The following is a 23,420-nucleotide window of genomic DNA, read 5'->3' as shown; positions in this document are numbered from 1 at the left end:
GACTGGCTTGCTAGACCATTTCTAGCAATGGGGGGGGGGGGTTGTTGGGTTACGGGTATAGGGTGGATATGTGGGTTTGAGTAGGGTGATCATTACTCGGCACAACATCGAGGGAAAAGGGCCTGTTCTGTGCTGTACTGTTCTATGAATGCAAAACTACTGTTTTTATAGGGAAAAAAGGGTGTCTGGCTTGCCTAGAGAGTACTGTGTCTTGGGGGGGGGGGGGGGGGGGTAATTTGTGTTGGTCATTGATAAGATGTTTATTGCGTGTTTATAAAATGTTAACTGGATTCATAGAATAAACATTGTCTTGTTTAAAAATACTTAAGATCTCTGTTGCATAACACTTGGAAAGTGGGCCCTTGTGCTCTTCATAACCAAAACCTATTAAAAGTTGTAGGTCAGGTGAACTCCAGGAAATACTGCTGTTCTCTAAACCCTGGTCCATAACACTTTTAATTCCAGATTATTTTTATTGAATTCAAATTTCACTTCTACCAATGTGGGATTTGAACCCGGGATCCCAGAGCATCACCCTGGATTATCTCTGGATTACTAGTCCAGCGACAATACCACTACGCCACAGCCTCCTCCTGAATAACTCATTTGAAATAACTAAGTGGCATGCATGACTGAAAGGAAGCAGTCTTGAAGTTGTACTGGAAACAGTTTATCATCTTGTTTTAACAAGACACAGTTAGCAAAGTAACCTCATTTATGAGCTAGTTGACAGCATCCAGGCTTTATCCAAATGGCTTTTTTTTTAAAAACTTATGCCGGCATTAGTTTCTTTTTTCTGGATCAGAGGGAAAGTGGGTTAATTCTAAATTGAGGCGCCGCATCAGTATAATGGGCTGTGCTCTCAGTAATGGTGAGTCTGTAGTCCTCTCAGTTACTGTTTTACTGATTGTGATACAAAATAAAGGCATTGTGTGATAAGGGTTCCGAAACATTAACTTTAAAAAAAAATCCTCTAAAACAAACTCTAAACTTTACGAAAGCCCATCGTAAAACCATACAGTGACACAAGGTTACATGAAACATTGCCAAAAATGGGTCCTTTTTGTCATAGTCTAATTTTTTTCCCTCCAAGATATTCTATTTTTACTACTTTGACAAACTGCATCTCTTGCTCAAATTGTTAAATGAAGTACTTTATTAGGATGCACTTTTTCTTAAAGACTTGTCAAAAAGGAATACTTCATTTACCCTGTTTTCTGGTGTCTGCAATAGAACTACTACAAGACGCTTCCCAAATTGGAGATGAACCTAAATTGTTTAACACTGCACCATGCAAGAATTTTTGAATAAGTTACTTCTTCCTCACATTGGACCAAAATTTACCAGGATCTGTGGCACTTTTACAGTACTTCATTTTCCTTGAAATGCAGCTCCGCTACAACCAGATTGACACAGGTTACTGTGAACATTCTGGGAGGGAAAGGAATATATTTCTGAAAATAATCTGATCTATATGCAACTGGAGGAAATATCGATGGGACTCTTGCTGAAAAAATTAAATTAATAAACAAACAAGCTTAAGAACGTGAAAATCATATTGCTCAGATCATATTCCAACTCATGATAGATGTAACCAAACTAAATTCAAAACAACAGCATCAGTAGATCTTCTAAATATGATATGAATGCTCCACAATCTTTGGTTGACCCTTTCAATTGTGCTATTCATAAGCGAACCTGTTTTGCTTTTGTGGCACCTAAAATTCACCAACTCGGTGGTAACATGGAGCAAAATGTCAAACCTTCATGATGTCAACACTTACGTGCACCTATGTAATAAAGGCCATTTGAGTTAAGATTGCTCACTCCAGCAAACCCCTGCAGGTGGCTTCCTAAAAACGTCCGTGAGAAATGGCAGCAGGAAGTCTGGAGATTTCGTCGACGTTTATGCAAAGTTCCCTTATTCAGGGTTTTTTTTTTTAAAAAGTGTCAAGGACATGAGATGTGAGCTGCCATTTCCCAAAGAAAATGCTGACTAGACCATAAACTAGATTAAAAAATGTGTGGACAGGTGCAGACCAATCAGCCCCTCAAGCTTGTGCCACCCTTCAATTAGATCCATTTACCCCACTGGCTCGGTGACTCGTAATATGAAACAACAATTTTAATTGGTCTTGATTTTAAATTTTTCAATTGACCCTCCCAGATTCAGTGGCTTGCTGGGGCCGAAGGTTCAGCATTTCCACTATGCTGAATGTGCTTCCCATCTTCACCTTGGAATGACCCAAGTCTTAATTTTAAAAGGTTACACCCCACTTGTTCTGGCCACAGGCAATAGTTGTGTTACCCCGATCTTGTTTAAACGCCTCAGCGAAAACAATGTAGCACTACCAATTCTTCTTCCGATCGTCGCAGCTCTGCTACACACAACTGTCATCAGGAAAACATGTGGATCACAATGTAAGGATATAAAAATAATTCCCACAGATTGTCTAAAACAAGACTCGTGATTCATTTCATCTCAAGATATCACGTAAATGACGAATCATTCAATCCTGATCAGATCTGGCCTACCAAATTTGGACACATTCTATCAAAATTGTATACTGTTGAGCCATTTCATTAAATAATTCATGTTAAATGGAACAACAGGACTGCTGGAAAATGGCAAGTGCCATTTAGATATCCAACTAGCACATTTTGTATTAATGACAATTTAGGAGGGGCATAGCAACCAAGAAAGCGGAGATCAGCGGTTTATATAAACAAGTCAAGCCAATTAATGACTATTAATTTCTGCCCTAACAAGTCAGGTTAAGAATTATAGAAATATATTTCCTCCAGTTAAAAGCAACACGTTGTGCATTAATAAAAATGTACAATCATCACCTGTATTAAGAGTTTAAATTCTAGGTATAACATGCAGAGCTATTGAAAAAAAGGGCACAGCTAAAAAGGGGCAAGTTGATCACCATGAATAGTGCATTTCAAGACCTGATAGAACTAACCCAGCTATTATACCTGAACAATTCTTGATCAATGCATTTGAACTACTGCGGCAAAAGGAATGCTGTTGTGCCATCACGGACGTTTTTAGGAAGCCACCTGCATCTATTTTTTGGTGAAGAGTTTTTACTGGCAGAGAATGGCTCATTTGTATTAAGGTTGATGAACTTTCCAACCCAAATAACAGTTCAAGCATATTCAGCGGGAAGCCTAGGCTTCAAGGGAGAACATTCCAAATCTAACAACCGATCCATGCAGGAGTACTCCAAAACTGAGAAGTGTAAATCAGCAGAAAAATTAGAAACAAACCCATGATATTTAGAAAATAAGCGAGTGATTATGAAGGATTACAGCCTTTTTCTGACTGAGGAGTGTTTCACCTCACAGCCAAGCATACTCTCCATAACAGAAAAAAACCCCCATTATGACTGCTGAGCTTGCTAAACACAAGAATTCCTGAACAACACCACACAACGTGGAACTAAGACAACCATTATCAGATTTCATACAAGGTGCTATATCTATAATATATAAACTTTTCCACACGCAGTACATCTAGATTTCCAGGTTACAGCACGCAAAATCTTCCATGATAATCACCAGTGTCAAAAGGTTGGAAGGATTTCCAATTTGGAGTGCAAATCATTTAACAAGCTTCAGTTGAGCTTTTAACATCAAAACTCAAGACCAATTAATCTGCAGGTTCACAGGAGCAGTTTTGTCCCTATACTGAAATGATAATAAAGTGGACATGTCCAAGGCTAGAAAATATCTCATTACGAAGCTATATTAATGAATGGACCATGTACAATTCAATACCATTTTGCTTCAGGAAGTGTCATCCTTCCCAAGTCACTGCCTTCATTTCCACTTTTCTTTCAAAACCTTCTGAGACTGACTACAGTTCTGAGCTTGAGCCCACCCAGTCTCCCCCTACCACATACATTTTGAGTACCTTCCAAACGTGCTGCTAATTTGCCAAAACCAAACCTTGTGCCCCAAAGATGGAGGTATTACACTCTTGTTCTCTCATTTTTCACTCCAATTAATGTTACTTTGTTTTCCCTGATTACTTATTTTGTTCATCACTGCAAAAGGTTTCACCTTAATCACACAAAATGAACAACTATTAATAGCAAGGTTACACAAGTTACTTTGGAAAATTCAGCGCATGCATGGTAACAATTTTTCCTAACACACTGCAAAATATGCCCAGCTACAGCTTTCTCTAAAATTTGAGAGGTTATGCATTACCACCATTGAGATGCTGTCAAATATTGTCAAATAACCCAGCATTACCAAGATGCAAATAAAATGGCACTAGCCATTACGCAACAGGAAAAAAATGAACCGAATCCAGACATGCAAAATTAACAAGAGTATTTCAAATAATCCTGTACAAGATTTCTATATCTTTGCATCAACCCTCTTGTTTATACAAAACCCGAATGAAAATTCTGATAGTGTTTGCTTCAACAGGATTAATATGCTTCTCAAGGGATTGATATTTGATGCTTTCAGGTTAATGCAAGCAGTTAACAAGAGAAAGAAAACACTCCAGAAAACACAACACAATTGTGTACCATCACATCAGCTTCATTTCCCAGTTACAGGAGTAATTTCATCAGTCTATTCCTTTTGATTAATTTGGCTCAACTTGTATTATTCCCTATTGCCCTTTGGTACCTGGCCTCTTCAGGCTTTTCCCCCCATAATTTTCCTTATTTATCTTTCATTTTTGAGCTTGATTCTTCTTGGGAGGTTTGTCCAAAATGGTGTAAAGACACAAGGTCGATGGCCAAAGCAAGGCAGGGATTCAAAGTCACAACATTCCCTTAAATGTCACACTCCAAACTGTACAGACAACTGAAGAAAAGGATGAGCAATAAAGCACACAATGAACTCAAGATGTAATGCTGCCTGTTGTCTGGTATGTTTTCAACACAAATATTGTCAAATAACCCAGCATTACCAAGATGCAAAAAACGCACCTGGAATTAAAGATGCTAAACAAGCGTACAATGATAATCATTTGATATTCACATGATGGTTAATAGCATTTCATAACTAGCAAGATAGTTACTGTGAATAATACTCCATTAAATGTAGCAATCAATATATTTGCCTCAATTAAAGTTTTACTTTTTGCCTTCGCCATCTAGTGTCGCTGAAATACAATGCCATAGTAACAGATATTTATACCTACTAAAGGGAAAGGGCAAACTAAAGAGTTTCAGCAGAAGGGCAGTCAGAAACAGCAACAATAGGACCTTTAACGTAGAAAACCGTCCCAAGGTGCTTCACAGGAGTGTTGTCGAACAGAGGGAGGGAGAAGCCATGTGAGGCAGTGGAGGAATTGCTTCTTAAATACCTGAAGACCGCCCCATGAAACACTTGGATCATTTACAGTAAAGCAGGGATGGACTCTCTATTGATCAGCCGGTTTAAATCTTCCAAATTCCAGTTCTCCAGATTGCAATACTTTGCAATTCATTCATATATACAGACGCATTGTGACGATACGCAGTAGTCTCCTTACAACACAGACCAGCACTGCGAGAAAAGGTTTGGTAAAGTAATGGTGACCAATTTGTTTCCTTTTGAAAATCTAAGTTATTAGTTAGTAAATGACCCAAGTTCAAACAGATAGACCTGGGGTCAAATTCAGAAGGGGAAATAGCATGCTTATCAAATTGAAAAAAAAAACTACATTATAAAAAGGAATAATCTTTTACAATTGCAAATGGGATATGAATGTTTAGTTCTCCTTTCATTAACCCATTTAATACTATACACTGCTAAATATCATATTTATAACACAAGTAACTAGATTAGTATGTTAGTATCAAATGGGTTAAGTATGCAGCAATAAAACAAAACATTTTTTGAAGGAAGGGACTTACCATCAGGGACCTCGTCTGGTCTCTTTCGCTTCTCATATACGACAATGATGATAACCAGGATTAAAATTTCTGCCACGACCCCCAGGAAGGGCCAGAGAGGTGCCAGGTAGCTACGGACACGCAGGATAGTGGTAGCATGATGGTATCCAATGTAATTTGAAGCATTGCACAAGTAATCGCCTGGATCATCTTTGATGTGCAGGTTCTCAATAATCAATTCCGTGTAGTTGTCTTTGTTGGTGATGAAGTAGCGACCAGTAGCATTATTCAGTTCCTACCGTTGGGGGATGAAAAAGGAGATTGCAATTGACAGAAACTTACTGTTTTCTACTGGGAGGTGTGCATTTTTATCTGTTGTAATAAATGAAAGGAGGAACTCATTCCAGAATGCACGACTTAGTGTCACTCTTGAGGCAGGAAAACACACCAACTTCAAAAGCAACTTGTTGAAAAGACTTGAAGTGGAGAACAGTGGAAGAACAAAGGAAAGCCCAATGTGTTTCGACAATAGGCAGAAAGTCCCACAGCCAATCACAATTATTGCAGCACGGTGGCAGTGGTTAGCACTGCTGTCTTACAGCACCAGGGACCCAAGTTCAATTCCGGCCTCAGGTGACTGTCTGTGCAAAGTCTGCACGTTCTCCCAGTGTCTGCGTGGATTTCCTCCCACAGTCCAAAAATGTGCAGGTTAGGTGGATTGGCCATGTCAAACTGCCCCTTTGGGTGGGGGATTGGGCCTAGGTAGGGTGGTCTTTCAAAGTATCGGTACACTCGATGGGCCAAATGGCCTCTTACTGCACTGTAGGGATTCTATGATTGAGTTTAGGTCAGAATGCCCATCCTTTATTCTATCTGGGCATTTGGCCCTGCCAAGGGTGGACCTGTGCCGGAGAGCTGTTAGTTGGGCCACACTTGGAGTATAGTGTTCAATTCTAGTCGCCACACTACCAGAAGGATGTGGAGGCTTCAGAGAGGGTGCAGAAGAGATTTACCAGGATGTTGCCTGGTATGGAGGGCATTAGCTATGAGGAGCGGTTGAATAAACTCGGTTTGTTCTCACTGGAACGACGGAGGTTGAGGGGTGACCTGATAGAGGTCTACAAAATTATGAGGGGCATGGACAGAGTGGATAGTCAGAGGCTTTTCCCCAGGGTTAAGGGGTCAATTACTAGGGGGCATAGATTTAAGGTGCCAGGGGCAAGGTTTAGAGTAGATGTACGAGGCAAGTTTTTTTTTTTTTACACAGAGGATAGTGGGTGCCTGGAACTCACTGCCGGAGGTGGTGGTGGAAGCAGGGACGATAGTGACATTTAAGGGGTATCTTGACAAATACACAAATAGGATGGGAATAGAGGGATACGGACCCAGGAAGTGGAGAAGATTGTAGTTTAGTTGGGCAGCATGGTCGGCACGGGCTTGGAGGGCCGAAGGGCCTGTTCCTGTGCTGTACTTTTCTTTGTTCTTTTGTTCTTTGTATATAAACCCTGCAACACAGGTAGGTTCAGGTCATCTGGCTGCGCGCGCTTCGGGTATGCTGTTTCTGACCAGTGTCCAGGTAGGTGTGTAGGTTCAGGCTAAATGACCTCCTGTGCCACAACGACTCTGATGCTCTCATAGGCAAGGAAGATCGTTGTCCCTCTTGATTATCCCATTGCTGTCTCGAAATCCACATAAATGGTTCTATGCTGATTTACTCCTAAAATTGTGCCAATCATTTGATCATCAGTTGCATGCCTTACAGCTCCATTGTGGTGCTCACCATCTCCAATAATGTTTACGTAGTGATGCACACAAATAAAGAAAAGGCATGTCAGAAAGGCAAGGTCACGGTGATCATGGGGGACTTCAATATGCAGGTGGATTGGGTAAATAACGCAGCCAGTGGATCCAAAGAAAAGGAATTCATGGAATGCTTACAAGATGGCTTTTTGGAACAGCTTGTCATGGAGCCCACAAGGGAGCAGGCTATTCTGGACCTAGTGCTATGTAATGAACCAGACTTTATAAAAGATCTTAAAGGAAGGGAATACTTAGGAAGCAGCGATCATAATATGGTTGAGTTCAGTCTGCAGTTTGAAAGAGAGAAGGCAAAATCGGATGTAATGGTGTTACAGTTAAATAAAGGTAATTACGAGGGCATGAGAGAGGAACTGGCGAAAATCGACTGGAAGCAGACCCTAGTGGGGAAGACAGCAGAGCAAAAATGGCAGGAGTTTGTATGCATAATTGAGGACACTGTACAGAGGTTCATCCCCAAGAAAAGAAAGATTATCCGGGGAGGGATTAGACAGCCATGGCTGACAAAGGAGGTCAGGAAAAGTATCAAAGAAAAAGAGAGATCCTATAAAGTGGCCAAAAGCACTGGGAAATCAGAAGATTGGGAAGGCTACAAAAACAAACAGAGGTTAACAAAGAGACAAATAAGGAAGGAGAGGATCAAATATGAAGGCAGGCTAGCCAGTAATATAAGAAATGATAGTAAAAGTTTCTTTCAATACATAAGAAACAAATTACAGGCCAAAGTAGACATTGGGCCAATTCATACTGATTCTGGAAGGCTAGTGATGGGAGACGAGGAAATGGCTGGAGAACTTAATAAGTACTTTGCGTCTGTCTTCACAGTGGAAGACATGAGTAATATCCAAAATTTATAAAGGGTCAGGGGGCTGAGTTGAGTATGGTTGCCATTACAAAAGAGATGGTGCTAAAAAAGTTAAAAGGTCTTAAAATTGACAAATCTCCTGGCCCCGATGGGCTACACCCTAGAGTTCTGAGAGAGGTGGCTGAAGAAATAGCGGAAGCGTTGGTTGAGATCTTTCAAAAATCACTGGAGTCAGGGAAAGTCCCGGACGATTGGAAGATCGCTGTTGTAACCCCCTTGTTCAAGAAAGGATCAAGACAAAAGATGGAAAATTATAGGCCAATTAGCCTAACCTCGGTTAGATAGATAGAGAAATACAGCACAGAACAGGCCCTTCGGCCCACGATGTTGCGCCGAACTTTTGTCCTAGGTTAATCATAGAATTTTGGACAATTTATCATGGCCAATCCACCCAACCTGCACATCTTTGGACTGTGGGAGAAAACCGGAGTACCCGGAGGAAACCCACGCAGTCACGGGGAGGATGTGCAGACTCCACACAGACAGTGACCCAAGTCGAAATCGAACTTGGGACCCTGGAGCTGTGAAGCAATTGTGCTATCCACAATGCTACCGTGCTGCCCTTAAGAAGTTAACCTACACTCCATTATTCTACCCTAATCCATGTACCTATCCAATAGCCGCTTGAAGGTCCCTAACTTTTCCGACTCAACTACTACCACAGGCAGTGCATTCCATGCCCCCACTACTCTCTGGGTAAAGAACCTACCTCTGACACCCCCTCTATATCTTCCACCATTTATCTTAAATTTATGTCCCCTTGTAATGGTGTGTTCCACCCGGGGAAAAAGTCTCTGACTGTCTACTCTATCTATTCCCCTGATCATCTTATAAACCTCTATCAAGTCGCCCCTCATCCTTCTCCGTTCTAATGAGAAAAGGCCTAGCACCCTCAACCTTTCCTCGTATGACCTACTCTCCATTCCAGGCAACATCCTGGTAAATCTCCTTTGCACCTTTTCCAAAGCTTCCACATCCTTCCTAAAATGAGGTGACCACAACTGCACACAGTACTCCAAATGTGGCCTGACCAAGGTTTTGTACAGCTGCATCATCACCTCACGGCTCTTAAATTCAATCCCTCTGCTAATGAACGCTAGCACACCATAGGCCTTCTTCACAGCTCTATCCACTTGAGTGGCAACTTTCAAAGAACTATGAACATAGACCCCAAGATCTCTCTGATCCTCCACATTGCCAAGAACCCTACCATTAACCCTGTATTCCGCATTCAGATTTGTCCTTCCAAAATGGACAACCTCACACTTGTCAGGGTTAAACTCCATCTGCCACTTCTCAGCCCAGCTCTGCATTCTATCTATGTCTCTTTGAAGCCGACAACAGCCCTCCTCACTATCCACAACTCCACCAATCTTCGTATTATCTGCAAATTTACTGACCCACCCTTCAACTCCCTCATCCAAGTCGTTAATGAAAATCACAAACAGCAGAGGACCCAGAACTGATCCCTGCGGTACGCCACTGATAACTGGGCTCCAGGCTGAATATTTGCCATCCACCACCACTCTATGTCTCCTATCGGTTAGCCAGTTTGTTATCCAACTGGCCAAATTTCCCACTATCCCATGCCTCCTTACTTTCTGCATAAGCCTACCATGGGGAACCTTATCAAATGCCTTACTAAAATCCATGTACACTACATCCACTGCTTTACCTTCATCCACATGCTTGGTCACCTCCTCAAAGAATTCAATAGGACTTGTAAGGCAAGACCTACCCCTCACAAATCCGTGCTGACTATCCCTAATCAAGCAATGCCTTTCCAGATGCTCAGAAATCCTATCCCTCAGTACCCTTTCCATTACTTTGCCTACCACCAAAGTAAGACTAACTGGCCTGTAATTCCCAGGGTTATCCCTATTCCCTTTTTTGAACAGGGGCACGACATTCGCCACTCTCCAATCCTCTGGTACCACCCCTGTTGACAGCGAGGACGAAAAGATCATTGCCAACGGCTCTGCAATTTCATTTCTTGCTTCCCATAGAATCCTTGGATATATCCCGTCAGGCCCGGGGGACTTGGCTATCCTCAAGTTTTTCAAAACGCGCAACACATCTTCCTTCCTGACAAGTATCTCCTCAAGCTTATCAGTCTGCTACACGCTGTCCTCTCCAACAATGTGGCCCCTCTCGTTTGTAAATACTGAAGAAAAATACATATTCAAGACCTCTCCTATCTCTTCAGACTCAATACACAATCTCTCGCTACTGTCCTTAATCGGACCTACCCTCGCTCTAGTCATTCTCATATTTCTCACATATGTGTAAAAGGCCTTGGGGTTTTCCTTGATCCTACCCGCCAAAGATTTTTCATGCCCTCTCTTAGCTCTCCTAATCCCTTTCTTCAGTTCCCTCCTGGCTATCTTGTATCCCTCCAGCGCCCTGTCTGAACCTTGTTTCTTCAGCCTTACATAAGTCTCCTTCTTCCTCTTAACAAGACATTCAACCTCTCTTGTCAACCATGGTTCATTCACTCGACCATCTCTTCCCTGCCTGACAGGGACATACATATCAAAGACGGTTGTTGGTAAAATTCTAGAATCGATCGTTAAGGATGAGATTTCTAAATTCTTGGAAGAGCAGGGTCGGATTAGAACAAGTCAACATGGATTTAGTAAGGGGAGGTCGTGCCTGACGAACCTGTTAGAATTCTTTGAGGAGGTGACAAGTAGCTTAGACCAGGGAAACCCAGTGGATGTGGTCTATCTGGATTTCCAAAAGGCCTTTGATAAGGTGCTACACAGGAGGCTGCTGAGTAAGGTGAGGGCCCATGGTGTTCGAGGTGAGCTACTGGCATGGGTTGAGGATTGGCTGTCTGACAGAAGGTAGAGAGTTGGGATAAAAGGTTCTTTTTCGGAATGGCAGCCGGTGACCAGCGGTGTCCCACAGGGTTCAGTGTTGGGGTCGCAGCTGTTCACCATATATAGTAATGATCTGGATGAAGGGACTGGGGGCATTCTAGCGAAGTTTGCCGATGATACGAAGTTAGGTGGTCAGGCAGGTAGTGCTGAGGAAGTGGGGAGGCTGCAGAAGGATCTAGACAGTTTGGGAGAGTGGTGCAGGAAATGGCTGATGCAATTCAACGTGAGAAAATGTGAGGTCTTGCACTTTGGAAAAAAGAATCCAAGCATAGACTACTTTCTAAACGGTGAGAAAATTCATAATGCCAAAGTACAAAGGGATCTGGGAGTGCTAGTCGAGGATTCCCTAAAGGTAAACATGCAGGTTGAATCCGTGATTAAGAAAGCGAATGCAATGTTGTCATTTATCTCAAGAGGGTTGGAATATAAAAGCAGCGATGTGCTACTGAGCCTTTATAAGGCTCTGGTTAGGCCCCATTTGGAGTACTGTGTCCAGTTTTGGGCCCCAGATCTCAGGAAGGACATACTGGCACTGGAGCGTGTCCAGCGGAGATTCACACGGATGATCCCTGGAATGGCGGGTCTAACATATGAGGAACGGCTGAGGATCCTGGGATTGTATTCATTGGAGTTTAGAAGGTTAAGGGGAGATCTAATAGAAACTTACAAGATAATACATGGCTTAGAAAGGGTGGACGCAAAGAAACTGTTTCCGTTAGGCGAGGAGACGAGGACCCGTGGGCACAGCCTTAGAATTAGAGGGGGTAAATTCAGAACAGAAATGCGGAGACATTTCTTCAGCCAGAGAGTGGTGGGCCTGTGGAATTCATTGCCGTGGAGTGCGGGACGCTAAATGGCTTCAAGGCAGAGATAGATAAATTCTTGATGTCGCAAGGAATTAAGGGCTACGGGGAGAATGCTGGTAGGTGGAGTTGAAATGCCCATCAGCCATGATTGAATGGCGGAGTGGACTCGATGGGCCGAATGGCCTTACTTCCACTCCTATGTCTTATGGTCTTATAAACCCAGAGTATCAGTGATTGCTTCTGTCCTTATTTAAGTTGCACATAGATTATAGCTAGCAGTGTTTCTCATATTTTTACACATGCAGTGCTAGCTCTACCTTATCCCTTACATCTCTAAGACATGGCATTATAGTTACCGATATTAAAGGTTTACCACCATTCTTTTTCATTAAATATTCAAGTTTTAAAAAATTATGTCATGGGATGAGAATGTCACTGGCTGGGACAGCATTTGTTTTCCATATCTAATTGCCCTTAACCGAGTGGCTTGCTAGGCTATTTCAGAGGGCAGTTAAGAGCCACCCACATTGCTGAAGTCACATGTTGGCCAGACCAGCTAAGAATGGCATGTTTCCTGCCCTAAAGGATGGGTCTTATGACAATCAATGATAGATTCATGGCCATCGTTACTGAGACTAGCTTTCAATTCCAGATTTTAGATTTATTAATTGCATTTAACTTCCACCAGTGGCTATTCCCCAGACCCAGGGTCTCTTAATTGCTGGCCTAGTGACATTACCACAATGCCACCATCTCTTCTGAACCACACCAAATCAAATATCATTATCCAGTGAAGGATTTGAATTCAAGTTACCAGAAACAGAACAGCAAGTGCTCCATGATGCCAGAGAATATCAGCTCTGTGAACTCACCCTCAATTCATCGTTCTCCTTCTTGTACCAGGTCCAAACAGGATAAGGGTAACCTACAGACTTGCAGTACATGAGAGCGCTTTGGCCCTCATTCTTATTCTCACTCCTCTTGTGACCAACGATTTCAGGAGATGCTGAAACAGAAACCACAGATAATTAGCACGCTTACAAGAGAGAGAGAGCATGGCATTAAAGCAAGTCGGCAAATTATGTCAAGTAATGGGACAAGGCACTTCAACAGTACATCAGCACTTGGAGTGCCAACTAATGGTGGAATTTCTTAAGCCCCTGCGAAAGACATAAATCAGTTAGCCATCACACTGCAGACTAAAGACACATTTTAGCTGCCTTTTAAGTGAGTGCAAAAAAATCATGGGGGAATGTGATTTTGTTTCCAGTTGACAGTCAGGCTCATTTAGTGTCACGTGTTGCACCAAATAACAAGCTAAGCCAGGAAAAGGTAGAATACATCTGAATCCAGTTTGGAATATTTAACTCAGTAAATAGCCAGAGACAAGTTATTTTCCATCTTCGGCAAACTGAACAAAGCAACTTGCCAGTTTAACATCAGTCAGTTTATATTTCTACCGTGGGGTTTTTGGTACCTTTATTTCTCAGCTTATCTAACAGTGTGACTCCTGTACAATCTGTTGCGGAGCTCCCGCCTCCCCGGCAGCACAGCTTTTAATACTAAAAGAACAAATTTTCCACCCACTCAAATGAGCATCTTCCATCTCCAGCATGATCTGAGCAGTATACTGCTGCTAATCTGTTTCTGGATTTGTTTACTGTCACGTGTACCGAGGTACAGTGAAAAGTATTTAATTCAAATGATATTAATGCAATATTGCCGTATTTAAATGGCTTAAATTAGATGACCAGATAAATTAATTTTTATTCCTTCCCCTCCCGCCAGACAGTAAATAACAGGAGCACACTATTTTAAAGTCAAGAAGCATTCCCACATCACTTCGCGGCCTTTGGGCTCAGATCAGGAATCAGATCAAGCCCAAGGTGAGGTGCAGTGCCTTTTCTTGTCAGCTTGGATCTTGTATATTGTCATGCGCGAGTACCTTTAAGAGATGAGTGTTTATTAAATAGCTGCAGTGATGCCAGTGTGTGGGCGGAGCTGAGCAATGACTCTGTTTTTACTTTCGCTTTGAGCAAAATAGCTGGTGTGGGTCTGTGGTGTTTTAGTTTTGTTTTGGAGTTGAAGAAGCTGAAGTTACAGGAAGGTGCTTTGATCTCTCGCTGCAATCCAAACACTATCTCCAAATCATTTGAGGATATCAAAGTAATACCTGTTTCTGTAGAGAATTTAAACCTGCTGTCTTTCTGTATAAAGGGTCTTTTGGATGTTGTTAGGAAAGTTATGAAGAGTTACTTATAGAATATCTGTGGGGTTATTGGTGTTGATAGTTGTTAAGATGTTTACTGTGGGTTTATAAAGTGTTAACTAGATTCATAAACAAACATGGTTTTGTTTTAAAAGTACTTGGTTCTCTGTTGCATCACAGCTGTAAAGTAGGCCTTTGTGCTCCCCATAACCATAATCTATTAAAAGTCATGGGTCAGGTGAACTCCATGATACACTTTGCTGTTCTCTAAACCCTGGCCCTTAACAATATCTCTATTGTGGAGACTATAAATTGGCTTCACTTTGGATTTAAATTGTTTTTGGAGCAAGAAATTAGTTTTATTAAGGGTTGCCCTGTCCACTCTGCGCATTGGCTTTGTAACTTGAAGGATAGGATAAAACATTTCTAAAACCAATCCCACTGTCATGGTTCAGCTCTCTTTCTTGTGCTCAGGATCAACTGCTACCCACTTATAATTTTGATTTGTTTAACAGTCTCGCATTCTGCAAAATAAATAATATAAAATAGATCACGTAGGCTAAAACTATTTGGCACACAAAGATAGTGAATGTAGCCCTTTTGGGTTCTTGGGAGATCTTACAATTGCAAGATTTTAAATGGATAATGCAAATCACTATTCAATCCATGGTGCCCGGATTTCTCATCAGGTTGAGAGAGAATTTGCTGATATCATCTAGGATTAAAAATGGTGATATGAACTATGGTATTGTGTAGAATTGCACAGAGCAAACATTCCAAGGACTTGTTAGCAGTGCAACCATACATCACTTGATCAGCACTGGGAACTGTCAACCTCGGGTTTGGAGAATGGCAAGTGTCTCAAGTCTTTTTAGGACTTCTCCAAAGTCCTAAAAAAGTTCCTCCGCTCCAGTTCATCAAAATGCTGTCGTGGTCTTCATGTTCCTTCGTATAAAGAGTGAATGCACTGTAGTGAAATAGGCCGTTCGGCCTGACTGCTTCATGTTAGTGTTTATCCTCCATGTACCTTCTGCCACCCTCCTTTATTTAACCCAATCAGTATGTACTTCCATTTCTTTCTCATTCGTGTTTATCCAGATCCCTTTTATGACTATACTATTAGCCTCAATTATTCCATGTGGTAGCATGTTCCACGCTCCATTGAACGGAATACCTTATTGGCTTTATGAACGCTCCTGATTTATGGCCCTTAGTCTTAAGACTTCCCCAGTATCTTCTTTATATCCACCCTCTCAAATCTCTGAAGCAATTCTTTTCGAATTAAGTTCAACATTGCTATTGCAGAGTCATTTTCAAGCTCCTGGATTCCAAGCCTGTTCTGTCAACATTCTCCAACTTCAACTAAAGCAAAATGGGTAAGAGGGCCAATCCATGGCTTACAAAGGAAGTTAGAAATAGCATCCTATCCAAGGAAGAAGCATACAGATTTGCCATGAAAGATAATAGGTCTGAGGATTGGGAGCAGTCTAGAATTCAGCAAAGAAAGACCAAGGGATAGATTAAGAAGGGGAAAGTACAGTACGAAAGGAAGTTTGCAGGGAACATAAGGACTGACACTAAGAGTTTCCATAGATATGTGAAGAGAAAGAGATTGGTAAAAAGAAATGTGGCCCCCTACAGACAGAAACAGGGGAATGCATAGTAAGGGACAAATAAATGGCTGAGCAATTGAATACATACTTTGGTTCTGTCTTCACAAAAGAGGACACACATCAGATACCAGAAATATTTGAGAATGAAAGTTTTAGAGAGAGGGAAGAACTGAGGGAGATCAACATTAGTGGAGAAATGGTGCTGGGAAAATTGATGGGATTGAAGGCAGATAAATCCCTAGGGAATCTGCATCCCAGAGGTGTTTAAGGAGGTGGCTCTGGAAATAGTGGATGCATTGGTGGCCATCTTCTGGGATTCTGTAAACTCTGAACAGTCCCTGCAGATTGGAGGGTAGCTCATGTCACTCCATTTAAAAAGGGAGATAGTGAAAAAGCAGGGAATTATAGACCAGTAAGCCTAACATCGGTAGTGGGGAAAATTCTTGAATCTATAATCAAGGAATTTATAGCAGAATATTTAGAAAGCAGTGGCAGGATCTGTCAGAATGGATTTATGAAGGGAAAATCATGCTTGACAAATCTGTTGGAATTCTTTGAAGATGTAACCAATACAGTTGACAAGGGGGAGCCAGTCAATGTGGTATATTTGGACTTTCAGAAGGCGTTTGACAAAGTCCCGCATGAGAGATTATTGTGCAAAATTAAAGCACATGGGATTGGGGGAAATGTATTGAGGTGGACAGAAAACTGGTTGGCAGAGAGGAAACAAAGAGTAGGGATTAATGGGTCCTTTTCAAATTGCAGGCAGTAACCAGTGGAGTGCTGGGACCCCAGCTATTCACAATATATATTAATGATTTGGATGAGGGAACAAAATGTAACATTTCAAAGTTTACAGATGATACCAAGTTGGGTGGGAGGGTGAACTATGACAAGGATGCAGGGATCCTACAGCAAGATCTGGTCAGGTTGGGCGAGTGGGCAAATCAATGGCAGGTGCAGTATAATTTGGATTAGCGAGGGTATTCATTTTGGAAGCAAAAACAGGAAGGCAGATTACTACCTGAATGGTTGTAAATTGGGAGAGGGGAGTGTGCAACGGGACCTGGGTGTCCTTGTTCACGAGTCGCTGAATTTAAACATGAAGGTCCAGCAGGCTGTGAAGAAAGTGAATGGTATGTTGGCCTTCATTGCAAGAGGTTTCGAGTATAGAAACAGGGATGTGTTGCTGCAATTATACAGGGCCTTGGTGAGGCCACACCTGGAGCACTGTGTGCAGTTTTGGTCTCCTTCTCTGAGGAAGGATATTTGCGAGAGAGAGAGAGAGAGAGAGAGAGAGTGCAAGAGAGAGAGAGAGAGAGAGAGAGCAGAGAAGGTTTACTAGACGGATTCCAGGGATGGCGGGTCTATCATACGAGGAGAGATTGACTAGGTTAGGATTGTTCTCACTGGAGTTCAGAAGATTGAGGGGGGATCTGAGAGAGACTTATAAAATTCTAACAGGACTATACAGGGTAGATGCAGGGAAGATGTTACCAATGATGGGTGTGTCCAGAACCAGGTGTCACAGTTTGAGGATTCAGGGTAAACCATTTTGGACAGAGATAAGGAGACATTTCTTCACCCAAAGAGTGGTGAGCCTGTAGAATTCATTACCACAGAAAGTAGTTGATGCTAAAACATTGAATATATTCAAGAGGCGGCTGGATATAGCACTTGGGGAGAATGGGATCAAAGGCTATGGGAGAAGCAGGAATAGGCTATTGAGTTGGATGATCAGCCATGATCGTGATAAATGGCGGAGCAGGCTCAAAGGGCCAAAAGGCCTCCTCCTGCTCCCATCTTCTATGTATCTATGTTTACAGTTATATGTTTACATTATTTGTGTACATATTCCCTGGTTTCTGTCAACCTTAAATAGGTTTTCCACATGGAAGGTGTAATACTGCCATTATTTTAAAGATCTCCTCCAAGTCTCTGCTTACCTAGGAGTAAAAATACCCAGCTTATGCCCATCATGGTAACCAAGTTCTGTATCAACCTAATGGTCTATGTGCCCTTTCCCACAACCTCTAGTTATTTACCTTAAAAAAGAACCAAAACTACACACAGTATTCTACAATAGACAATAACATAAGTGTTTTTCGCTTTTGCTCACACTGCTCTCAGTATTTCAATTAATGTTTGTGTACCTTTAATAAAGGCCCCTCACTGCAGCTTTTCATTAAATGAATTGGTTATTATTAGCACCAACATGCAGGAGGTTCCTAATTACTTGCTATACATGTATCTTAGCTCCAGTCCCTGTAGAATTAACCCTTTTTGGCAGTATACACACAATTGGAGCACCTTGTTGCGTATTGGCAAGGCAGGCATGGGTATCTCGGAGAGGTGGGGCAGGAAGTGAAGAGGAAAGGTGGCAAACTTTCTTTCGGAGAAGTCAGGGAAAAAAATGCAGCATTATCACAAGAGAGAAAAATAATTAATTTGAGCCTTTGCTCGGTTAATGTAAAACAAATCCAGAGCCCTACATCTGTTATCAATTATCCTTCAGGTGCAATTATTGTGATTTCAAATAAATTGATGACTCCTCTGTCACTGGCTCACTAACCTACTGTAACACTCAAAAAAAAATGGTGGAGACAAGCAGACTTCAAGGTCACGATTTAAAATAAAGAACTTGGTTACAATGTGTGCAACACAGAATTTAATGCACATTTGCAAGAGTTAATTCCATTGTATGGGATGGGAATCCCATATAAGCCGATGACACAATTGGCAGGTTCCCTTTCCTGAAGGGCACTGGTGAAACTGCGTTTTAAAACATAGAACAGAGAACAGCACAGCACAGTACAGGCCCTTCAGCCCATGATGTTGTGCCGACCATTTATCCTAATCTAAGAACAACCTAACCTACACCCCTTCAATTTACTGCTGTCCATGTGCCTGTCTAAGAATCTGGTAAATGTCCCCAATGACTGACTCCACCACCTCTGCTGGCAGTGCATTCCACGCACCCACCACTCTGTGTAAAGAACCTACCTCTGACATCTCCCCTGTACCTTCCTCCAATCACCCTAAAATTATGTCCCCTCGTGACAGCCATTTCCACCCTGGGGAAAAGTCTCTGGCCTTAACAGATATCTTTGATATCTTTGATTGCAGCATCCTTGAGCACGGGTGAGGTCCCGGAGGACTGGAGAATTGCTAATGTTGTCCCTTTGTTTAAGAAGGGTAGCAGGGATAATCCAGGGAATTATAGACCTGTGAGCTTGACGTCAGTGGTAGGCAAACTGTTGGAGAAGATACTGAGGGATAGGATCTATTCACATCTGGAAGAAAATAGACTTATCAGTGATAGGCAGCATGGTTTTGTGCAGGGAAGGTCATGTCTTACAAACCTAACAGAATTCTTTGAGGAAGTGACAAAGTTAATTGACGAGGGAAGGGCTGTAGATGTCGTATACATGGACTTCAGTAAGGCGTTTGATAAGGTTTCCCATGGCAGGTTGATGGAAAAAGTGAAGTCGTATGGGGTTCAGGGTGTACTAGCTAGATGGATAAAGAACTGGCTGGGCAACAGGAGACAGAGAGTAGCGGTGGAAGGGAGTGCCTCAAAATGGAGAAAGGTGACTAGTGGTGTTCCACAGGGATCCGTGCTCGGACCACTGTTGTTTGTGATCTACATAAATGACCTGGAGGAAGGTATAGGTGGTCTGATTACCAAATTTGCAGATGATACTAAGATTGGTGGAGTTGCAGATAGCGAGCAGGACTGTCAGAGAATACAACAAAATATAGATAGATTGGAGAGTTGGGCAGAGAAATGGCAGATGGAGTTTAATCCAGGCAAATGCGAGGTGATGCATTTTGGAAGATCAAATTCAAGAAATGAAATGAAATGAAATGAAAATCGCTTATTGTCACGAGTAGGCTTCAAATGAAGTTACTGTAAAAAGCCCCTAGTAGCGGACTATATGGTCAATGGAAGGGTCTTGAGGAAAATTGATGTGCAGGGAGATCTTGGAGTTCAGGTCCATTGTACCCTGAAGGTGGCAACGCAGGTTGATAGAGTGGTCAAGAAGGCATACAGCATGCTTGCCTTCATCGGACGGGGTATTGAGTACAAGAGTTGGCAGGTCATGTTACAGTTGTATAGGACTTTGGTTTGGCCACATTTGGAATACTGCGTGCAGTTCTGGTCGCCACATTACCAGAAGGATGTGGATGCCTTGGAGAGGGTGCAGAGGAGGTTCACCAGGATGTTGCCTGGTATGGAGGGTGCTAGCTATGAAAAAAGGTTGAGTAGATTAGGATTGTTTTCATTGGAAAGACGGAGGTTGAGGGGGGACCTGATTGAGGTCTACAAAATTATGAGAGGTATGGACAGGGTGGATAGCAACAAGCTTTTCCCAAGAGTGGGGGTGTCAGTAACAAGGGGTCACGATTTCAAGGTGAGAGGGGGAAAGTTTAAGGGAGATGTGCGTGGAAAGTTTTTTACGCAGAGGGTGGTGGGTGCCTGGAACGCTTTACCAGCGGAGGTGGTAGAGGCGGGCACGATAGCATCATTTAAGATGCATCTAGACAGGTATATGAATGGGCGGGAACAGAGGGAAGTAGACCTTGGAAAATAGGAGACAGGTTTAGATAAAGGATTGGGATTGGCGCAGGCTGGGAGGGCCGAAGGGCCTGTTCCTGTGCTGTAATTTTCTTTGTTCTTTGTTCTATCCACTCTACCCATGCCTCTCATCACATTGTACACCTCCATCAAGTCACCTCTCTGCCTTCTTGGCTCCAGTGAGAAAAGCCCTAGCTCCCTCAACCTTTCTTCATAAGACATGCCCTCCAGACCAGACAGCATCCTGGTAAATCTCCTCTGTACCCTCTCCAAAGCATCCACATCCTTCCTATAATGAGGCGACCAGAACTGGGCACAATATTCCGTGTGGTCTAACTAGTGTTTTATAAAGCTGCAGCAAAACCTTGCGGCTCTTAAAACTCAATCCCCCGTTAATGAAAGCCAACGCATCATACGCCTTCTTAACAACCCTATCAACTGGGTGGCAACTTTGAGGGATCTATGTACGTGGTCCCCAAGCTACCTCTGTTCCTCCACACTTCTAAGAATCCTGCCTTTTACCCTCTATTCAGCATTCAAATTCGACCTTGCAAAATTAATCACTTCACATTTATCAAGGTTGAACTCCATCTACCACTTCTCAGCCCAGCTCTGCATCCTGCCACTGTCCTGTTGTAACCTGCAACGAACCTCAACACTATCTGTAACTCCCCCAACCTTTGTGTAATCGGCAAACTTACTAACCCACCCTTCCACTTCCTCATCCAAGTCATTAAAAAACCCACAAAGAGCAGAGGTCCCTGAACAGATCATAGCACATACAGTGCAGAAGGAGGCCATTCAACCCATCGAGTCTGCACCTGCCCACTTAAGCCCTCACTTCCACCCTAACCCCATAACCTAATTACCCCTCCTAACCTTTTTAGTCACTAAGGGCAATTTATCATGGCCAATCCAGCTAACCTGCACGTCTTTGGACTGTGGGAGGAAACGGGAGCACCCGTAGGAAACCCACGCAGAAACGGGGAGAACGTGCAGACTCTGCACAGACAGTGACCCAGCGGGGAATCAAACCTGGGATCCTGGCGCTGTGAAGCCACAGTGCTATCCACTTGTGCTACCGTGCTGCCAGATCCTTGCGGGACACCACTGGACACCGACCTCCAGGCGGAATACTTTCCATCCACTACCACTTGCTGTTTTCTTTCGGCCAGCCAATTCTGTATCCAGACAGCCAAATTTCCCTGTATCCCATGCCCCTAACTTTCTGAGCCTACCATGGGGAACCTTATCAAATGCCTTACTGAAATCCAAATACGCCACATCCGCTGCCCGACCTTCATCAATGTGTCTCGTCACATCCTCAAAGAATTCAATGAGGCTTTTGAGGCATGACCTGCCCCTCACAAAGCCATGCTGATTATCTTTAATCAAAATATGTTTTTTTAAATAATCATAAATGCTATCTCTCAGAATTCTTTCCAATATTTTGCTCACCACAGGCACAGGACTGATGGGTCTGTAATTCCCAGGGATTTCCCTATTCCCTTTCTTGAACAGGGGAACAACATTCGCCTCCCTCCAATCATCCGGTACTACTCCAGGAGAGTGAGGATGCAAAGATCATCGCCAATGGCGCAGAAATCTCCTCCCTCGCAACCCGTAGTAACCGTAGGTATATCCTGTCAGGCCCAGGGGACTTATCTATCCTGATGCTTTTCAAAATTTCCATCACATCCTCCTTCTTCATATCAACCTGTTTGAGTCTATTAACCTGGTTCACACTGTTCTCATGAGCAACAAGGTCCCTCTCTCTAGTGAACACTGAAGCAAAAATTGAATTTTATGACAATTCAGTTCATAGTTATTTTTCCCATGGTCAAGCTGCTAATACCCTCGGGACACACTGCTCAGAGTTGCCGGTCAGTGTTTTGCGGATGTATGACCGGGGGGGGGGGTTACGCGGCAACATTTACCAAATTCAATTTCACAACCAGCTGTGGATAGGATTTGAATGCACAATCTCTGGATTACAGATATGATAATTGATTGGGCTGCAGTATCCTAAGCAGTTAGTAGATAGTTATGTTGAGTCCATTTCTAGATACGCAACAAGAACAAAATTAACTGTAGTAGAGATACAGGAAAATAGCGTTACACTTATACCATAACAATATTCTTGACTATACTAAATTCAGAATTCATCTGTTTGACAAGGACCAACAAAACACAGAAGTTAAAAAGCTACACTCATGAGATTTTTAATATAAAAATAAACTGAGTGTCTCCTGTTCATATATACATTTGTCCCATTCACATACAAGACCACAAGACGCAAGAGTAGAAGTAGGCCACTCGGCCCATCGAGTCTGCTCCGCCATTCAATGTGATCATGGTTGATCTGATATAATGCTCAACTCAACTTTCCCAGCTCACCCCCATAATCCTTGATTCCCTTAAAAGTCGGACTATCTCGGCTTTGAACATATTTAACGACCCAGCCGCTAAGGTAAAGAATTCCACAGATTCACTACCTTGGAGAGAAGAAATTCCTCCTCAACTCTTGTCTTAAATGGGAAACCCCTTACTCTTTGATTGTACTTTCTGGTCCTAGATTCTCCCACAAGGGGAAATAACCTCTCAGCATCTACCCTGTCAAGTCCCTGAGAATCCTACATGTCTCAATAAGGTCGCCTCTCATTCTTCTCAACTCCAACGAGTACAGGCCCCTCTCCTCATGAGGAAATCCCTCATACCGGGGATCAACCTTGTGAACCTTCTCTGGACTGCCCCCAACGTCAGTATATCTACCCTTAGATAAGGGGACCAAAACTGTTC

General features: G+C 42.6%; 1 protein-coding gene across 5 annotated transcripts in view; it reads right to left on the bottom strand.

The window, feature by feature from the left end:
• Positions 1-23,420, bottom strand: part of nptnb (neuroplastin b) — an 82,417-nt gene that overhangs the window by 11,142 nt on the left and 47,855 nt on the right. For all 5 annotated transcript variants that reach the window (XM_038784486.1, XM_038784482.1, XM_038784481.1 and 2 more), the window contains 2 exons: positions 13,093-13,226; positions 5,871-6,144 (listed from right to left, as the gene is read on the bottom strand). In XM_038784486.1, coding sequence (XP_038640414.1) covers positions 5,871-6,144; positions 13,093-13,226 — 408 coding nt within the window. The remainder of the gene's footprint in view (positions 1-5,870; positions 6,145-13,092; positions 13,227-23,420) is intronic.

Source organism: Scyliorhinus canicula, chromosome 24 (genome assembly GCF_902713615.1).
Source record: "Scyliorhinus canicula chromosome 24, sScyCan1.1, whole genome shotgun sequence".
NCBI classification, from domain to species: Eukaryota; Metazoa; Chordata; class Chondrichthyes; order Carcharhiniformes; family Scyliorhinidae; genus Scyliorhinus; species Scyliorhinus canicula.
This window is presented reverse-complemented; position numbering and strand designations above follow the sequence as displayed.